General features: G+C 49.4%; 1 protein-coding gene across 2 annotated transcripts in view; it reads right to left on the bottom strand.

Moving 5' to 3' along the window:
* The window catches only part of Ankrd13a (ankyrin repeat domain 13A), a 30,310-nt gene that overhangs the window by 15,388 nt on the left and 7,451 nt on the right, over positions 1-7,471 (bottom strand). For both annotated transcript variants that reach the window (XM_021222658.1, XM_029533709.1), the window contains exons 2-4: positions 3,205-3,337; positions 2,434-2,558; positions 768-813 (exon numbers count right to left, since the gene is read on the bottom strand). In XM_021222658.1, coding sequence (XP_021078317.1) covers positions 768-813; positions 2,434-2,558; positions 3,205-3,337 — 304 coding nt within the window. The remainder of the gene's footprint in view (positions 1-767; positions 814-2,433; positions 2,559-3,204; positions 3,338-7,471) is intronic.

Genomic DNA, 7,471 nt, shown 5'->3' with positions numbered 1-7,471 from the left:
TTTTTTTTTTTAATGCCCTACAGTACATTTTCGAGAAAGACATGCATTTTGTAGAAAATTAAATTGAGAAAAGAAAAATCAGAAAGAAAACAAATCCACTCTGTCTCATTTCCCCAAGAATAACAAGTTTGAAAGAATCAAGCTTAAATAACATAAGTAACAAACTGTGTTAAGTCATTAAATGTTTGCATTTCAAACGGGCCTGGCAGACAGGTGGAGAGGGTGCACGCCTGGTCTGAGCTTCCTAGCTACATGGGGAGCTGAGGCAGAAAGGCCTCTCAGTCCAGGCGCCCAGAGGCCACAATGAGACCCTGCTTCTTAAGGAACCTGCAAGCATGGGCACGCAACTGTTGTCCTAGCACGGAGGGTGGGAGGACTGCTTGTGGCTGGGGTGGGCTACGCAGAATAAAAAGCCAGGCAGGGCTATACCAGCCAGACCCCACTCACCCCGAAAAAGAACAAAAGGCAATCAAACTAACCAAGTGGGTGTCTGGGACACACGATGTGAGAAGGAGACACAGGTGTCTGGATGCTGGCATTGCATGTTCAGGGCCAAACCAACACTCAGCAAGAAAGACCAGAGACTAAATGGGATGCAGGGCATCAACCAGATGTGGATTAACACACATAGACCCACATCACACACACACACACACACACACCCCACCCACTGCACGCGCACACACAGTTTTTACAACGGAATACAAACCTATGAAGAGACTATGCAAATTTGGGAACAAATAAATCCCAGGCCCACGGCCACTCACCCCAGCTGGTGAACTCCCACTTCATCTGCACATAGAAATCCGGGGCCTGAAGGGCAGACAGAAGGTTATGAGGGGCGACCCACGGCACTACCAACTCAGCAAGCGTCGCACGGCTATCATGCGTCTTAAACAATTATGGGAGGGATGAGAAATGCCAAGAGACCATGTATGAATACACTAAGACAGGTATTTTACATTTGACGAGTTATTTATCCTGGTGAAAATACTTCCGGGCAAGGTGTTAGCAGCCAGGCCTGACAACCCAAGGACCCACGCGGTGGAAGGAGAGAACCAACTCCCCACAAGCTGTCCTGTGACACCCACATTCATGCTGTGGTAAACACACATCACTGCGATCCAGATAAATAGGTCATCTTTAAAAAGAAAAAAGTTAACAGAAAAGTGACTGGTTCGGAAATGGGGTCTCCGGGCTGCGAGCCTTAAGTGAGTTAAAGCTGCCATACGATGTGGGTAATGTCCAAGGTCAACGGAAGGAAGGCAGTTCCCTGTCTTCCATGGGGAACATGACTGTAAGTGGCTGGGTGTGCTAGGAAGTGCTTCACACTTACGAAGGGCCAAGCATACGAACGTGAAACGGGATCCTCGCTTTGCTTAACCAATGTCCCAGCTTCCTCTTAAACTTCTAGAATTTGGCTTTCTGAAATTTCACACCACCGCAACATCCTTGTTTAGGATTTTTTTTTCTTTTTGTCTCTCACTAATTTCTTACATAAGGCTCTTGAACAGCTGCTTAAGAAAGCCAACCGACTGTCCAAAAAGAGAGACACAGTGTGTGTGTGTGTGTGTGTGTGTGTGTGTGTGTGTGTGTGTGTGTGTGTGTGTGTAGTGTTGCATGCCTTTAATCCCAGCACTTGGGAGAGAGTTCTAGGCCAGCCTCATCTATAGAGTAAGTTCCAGGACAGCTGGGGCTACACAGTGAGAGCCTGTCTTTGGTGGGAGGGGAGGCAGCAGGGAGGGAGGCAGGATTATATAGAGGATTGTTTCCCTTTTCCCCCATTACCCCCAAAGCTTTGCTTTTGTTTTTGTATCTGCTTAAGCTGGAATCCCAGAGTGATGAACCGGACCCTCCACTGTCACCGTGGGCACGTCATGCGTGCTCCGAGGCGGTTCCTTCAAATGGCAGAGAGCCATCATCCCAAACAACCCAGGAGCCTAGGAGTCACTGCTTTTAAAGAAAGACCTCTCGCCCCGAGATTTACAAGACAGATGATGTCCCCTAAAGCCACCAACTGCCAGTGAATTAGGGAAATGGATTAGAAATCACAGAATACTAATGGCTAACAAGTGACCAGAGAGGTGAGGAGACGCGGTACAGCCCTGGGCCTGTCGCTGTTCCTGTGTGATCACCTCAGCATGGGGCTCTGCTAAGGACACAGGGACCTAGGCAAATTGTGTTTGACATGCGCTGTCCCTCAAGCTTGAATTTCAAAGAGGCACTGAGAAAGGCAAGCATCGAGCCCCAGAGACATAACTTGTAGGAGGCCCTGCACATCAACGAGACAGGAGGAAGTTGGCACTACTTGGCAGCGGAGCGCCACATTCACTATTCTGAAGACTTAAGGAAGACACCCAAGGCTGTGGAGCCGTCTCCAGAGATCGTGGCAGTGTTTGGCTCAGAGATCGGCGTGGCCAGTCTTATGGCTACCTCAAGGATTTTGTGTAGCAGCTCGGGTACACCTTCCAGGGCCATGGACGTGTTATGATAGTCTCGGTGCTGCAGGACGGTGTACACCATCTCGGGATCGCCTGTGCTCACAGCTTCGTGTAAGACTAGAAAACAAAAGGGCAGGATGGAATCACAAAGCATCCCCACGCTCTCTGATACGTCCCGACATGAAAAGAAATCGGGGTAGCTCGGGGGCACCCAGAGGCCAGGATGCGCCTCAGACAGGCAGAGCACCGAGGCTGGGTCTATGGACGTCTGCTGCCAACTCTCACTCCACTGAAGAAAACGTGGCCAGCTTACTGGCTTGAACCCACCACCTCCTGCACTCACAATGCCTCGCCTACAGGTAGTTCTGGAGGCAGGACTCACACACACAAGAGTCCTTGCCTGGTCCACACGAAACTACTGTGTCTAACAGTAAGAGGGTATGCAAACAGCAAAAACCAAGATTTCACCAGAAGGGGCCACTTCTGGCACTCAGATCTTTGATTTCAGTTGGCCTCAGTTGAGTTCCAACCATACTCCTAGGGCCAAACCAGCTTTGCTCCTAGGTGCTGGGAAGGACCACTTTTGGGAGAGGAGTCACCCTCTACTGAGGGTTCGGGATGGGGAGACCAGCATCCTGGCTTCATCTTGTCATCCCTGTCCCTTGCCCCGAGAGACACAGCTGACCGAGGGTAAGCACCACTGAGACTCATCGTCTTCAGCCAGAGACACTGAAACGGACGCGTGGGTGACAAGGATACTTGCCTGTCCATCCCTGGCCATTCTCTTTGGTCACATCTGCTTTATGGCGCAGCAAAACTCGAGCGGATTCCAGATGCCCCAGAGAGACCGCGAGGTGCAGTAACGTCCGACCCCGGGGGTCCAAGGCCTCTGCATTCTGTGAAGCAAACACTGGCGTCACACACTGGAAATAAGGAGCATGAAAGGGCACTGTCAACCCCTAGGAGGTGCAGAATAAAACACAACGCCCTATGTCTACACTCCAGCAACAGATGTGTGAACTCAGGATGGAGACAAAAGAGATGCCCACGGAGTTGGTGGGGCTTTGGGTTTGTCTGAGACAGGCTTGTTCTCATACAGACTGGCTTTGAGCCCCTCCTGCCTCCACCTGCTGGGTGCCAGGAATCCAGGGGTGTACCACCACTGTGCCCATGTTCCTTTTTTTGTTTTAATTTTTTTAAACAATGAGTTCCTTTTTCTATAAAGTTACTCACCTAACAAACAGACAAGACTGCCAGCCTCATGGCCTCCTATGCAAATCCGTGAGCCCCCATACCATTCAAACGAAGCCTGAGAAGGCCAGAGGCTTTCCTCGTGTCAGTGCCCTGAGCTACAGATGCTGGGGACTTCTCTGAGTCAGCTCAGCACTCACGTTCAAGGACAGGTAGCCTGGTAGGCAACCCTGAGAGCTCAGAGGAGAACTTGGGCCAGGGTAAGCCTGCCTTCCCCATTGGACTTGCTACAAAGGCCTTCTCTCCTGTGTGTGTATGTGTGTGTGTGTGTGTGTGTGTGTGTGCGCGCGCACTGAATTCTAGATGCCCAGGAGCAGCAGCAGAGCACACAGCAGCCGCAGGCCTCACTGACCGGGAGGGAGACCTGTCACACATGCCTGTGGACACACGTGTACAGGAATCGGAGAGGACACACATCGTTTCCCAGCGTGCACTGGGCCTGCAGTCCTCCCTCTTCCCCTTGGCTCCCCAGAGCCAAGTGGAACAGTCTGGTGGTGTATCAGTGTCCCGGTGCTGCCTGAGCCGCACAACTACAAGTTCTTCCAAGGACACGGTGAGCAGGAGCCTCTCCGAACGCCAGCCGGTCCTTGGGAAAGAAAGGTGCTTTGCCTTGAGAGTCGAGTTGTTTAGGTCCAAACCATAATCTCCAAACAATCGCCTCACAGGCCCGAGGAAGGAAGTTGAGCGGGACCGGGGGGTTCACGGCCACCATCTGACAGTTACGCAACCTACCATTCTGCTAAAATTATATCACAGCTATTGCACAACGCAGATAAGAACTGTTATCAAGGAAAAGATGCAGGCAGCAGTGTGCCTGCTGAGCCTGAGTCCCCACTGCTAAAATAGGGTACCCCCTTCCCCTAGGGGATAGGTCCCAGGAATCCTTGGGAGGACCTGAAACTAAGTTGTTTTTTAAAGATTCTTTCTTTCTTTCTTTCTTTCATGTATGAGTACACACTGTATCTGTACAGATGGTTGTGAGCTATCATGTGGTTGCTGGGATTTGAACTCAGGACCTTCAGAACAGCAGTTAGTGCTTTTACCCGCTTAGCCATCTCACCAGCCCCAAAACTAAGTTCTGAACCCCATAAATTCACCATGCTTTTCCTACATACACACTCATACAATAAGATCAAGAATTGTCACCCAGCAGGATGGCCTGTATCTTTAATCCCAGCACCCTGAAGGCGGGGCCATATGAATCTCCCTGAGTTTAAGGCCAGCCTGATCTACATGGCAATTACCAGGTCAGCCAGGGCTACATAGTGAGACTCCGTTTAAAGAATTAATTAAGCCTTTTCATCTTTGCACTGAAAGGACTAACGTTAGCTTCCCCGTGGGCACACCACAGCTGCCAATATCATCTTGTACCTTGGGGACGTGAGGTAAACTCAAGATCATGCAAGCACAGACAGACACTGTGGTGCATGCGCCATGTGCAGATCTGATACACACAGTGGCTGCTCAGTGACTGGCGGACAGCAGTACACAGTGTGTGTGGGCTTGCTGGACAAGGATGGCTCATGTCACCAACAGGACAGAGCAGTCAGTAGGGATGTCAGCACCCTATGCTGAACAGCACACAACTGGGAACGAATGAGTTCTCTCTGGAATTTCCCACTTGGTAGTTGCAGGCTGTGGCTGACCGATCAAGGGTGACACTCTAGTTTTGCTTCTGTTGCTGTGATAAAAATACCCTGAAAAACGAGCAGTTGGGTGCTGGGCGGTGGCAGAGGTTCATCTGGCTCACAACTCCAGGAAACTAGCCATTGCTTTGGGTAAATCACAAAAGGCGGTAGTTTTGAGATGGCTGCTCACATCACATCCACAGCTAAGAACAGAGAAAAAACATGCAGGCATGCTCGCTGGCTAGCTCTCAGCTTGCTTTCTCCTCTCTCAACTCATTTCAGAACCCACTTCACAGGGGATGGAGCCACCCACAGTGGGCTGAGTCTTCCCACATCAACTAAACTAATTAAGACAACCCCTCACAGACATGCCCACTGGCCAACCCAATGCAGACAATCCCTAGAATCCAGTTGATTCTAGGGTGGTTCAAATTGACATAAAGGAAAGTCTTGAATAGGGGAGACCACTCTACCATCATGTCTCCACATACGGTCCACGTCACCTCCCAGGGTTCCCCAGACTTCAAGTATGGCTTGCCCACTGCACCAAAGAAATTGAAACTAGAAAAACAGGGTCTAAGTATTATATTTCTTAGCTTCTGTCATCCTGTTCTCTAACGTGCATTACACAACTGGTTTCCTAAAAGTAGCAGGGCTTTGAACTTGTGAATTAGGATCACAGGCGACGCTAACAGTAACTGAGTAATTAGCAGGCGCGTTACCTTCCCTCCCCCGTTACATAAATTAAGTCCTCAAGCTCAGTCTAAGTTTGAGGCGCAGGATCCACACACTGCAAGCCACTCCAGAGTGTGAACGGAACTACTCAACTCACACCCAGAAGCAATGAAGCACCCACTGAGGCTGCAGCCAACGAAGCACCCACTGAGGCTGCAGTCAACGAAGCACCCACTGAGGCTGCAGCCAACACTCCGCCTCCAGGGCAACCAATTCTTAGACTGATGGCAAACACAAAACCCCAGCTCGCTACGTTGTTAGCTTTCTTCTGTCCTGACCCACAGGAGGAAAGACACATAAGCGTCACGTTTCTTGTACGGCTGCTGAAGATTCTTCAGAGCCTCCCTCTCTCCTACATTATGGTGGCAGTGTGACTGAAAACCCTGGGGGAATAAAGGTCAGAAAGGTGATGAGGAACTTTCAAGACAACGAAGCAGAGGGCCCTGGACATGTTTACTGTGCCCATAGATGCCTTGATACACTGGCAAGAAAAGGGACCTGGGTTTCTAAAACCAAGAGCTGTTCGAGTAAGAATGAACATGGCGGCTGGAAGCTCTTCCCACACAAGCCTGACCTCCCGAGTGCTACCCCTGCAGCCCACATACAGTGAGTCAAGCTAACACGCATGCACGCTGCTGCTGCTGCTGCAGAGGGCTCAAGTTTGGGTCCTGCCACATACAGTTTCGTTCACAACCACCTATAACTCTAGTCCTGGGGTGTCTGGTCTCTCTGCGCACCTGCACGCATGTGGCACATGCTCATACAGAAAGACACAAGATGACACGTGAATAAAAGCATCTCGACTCACATGTTACAGGATCATACACACAGAACATCCTACGGAATCCACTCCAAAACTAATTATTCCCAGAGCTCAGGAGGCAGAGGCAAGCGGACCTCTGAGTTCGAGGCCAGCCTGGATTACACAGTGAGTTCCAGGACAGCCAGGGCTACACAGAGAAATCCTGTCTCAAAATGAAACAAAAAAGTGCAACTGTTCTGAAAATTAGAAATTCCTCAAAAAGCTAAACAGAGCGCCCATATTATACGCGAACAAGACATATTCTATCTATGCAGAAGCATACCATTTAGTGAGAACAATGGAGAACTATGAATGCCACAGCGTAGACCAAGCTCAAAAGCAGGATGCTAGACAGAAAAGGCCACACTACGTGAGTCTATTTCTGTAGGCTTTCCAGAGCTGACAGGTCTACTGAGACAGAATACACAGTAGCTGCCCAGGACCAAAGGGATTGGGAGATGGGAGAAGAAGATGCTAAGAATATATGAATATATGCTTTCCTTTCTTATTTATTATGTTTAAAAATAATTTAAGTGCTTTCTTTTATTTTCTTTTCTTTCTTTTTCCTTTCTTTCTTTCTTTCTTTTTTTTTTTTTTTTTTTTTTTTTTTTTTT

This window comes from Mus pahari, chromosome 23 (assembly GCF_900095145.1).
Source record: "Mus pahari chromosome 23, PAHARI_EIJ_v1.1, whole genome shotgun sequence".
NCBI lineage: Eukaryota > Metazoa > Chordata > Mammalia > Rodentia > Muridae > Mus > Mus pahari.
The sequence above is the reverse complement of the archived record's forward strand: the minus strand, read 5'-3'. Positions and strand labels throughout refer to the sequence as shown.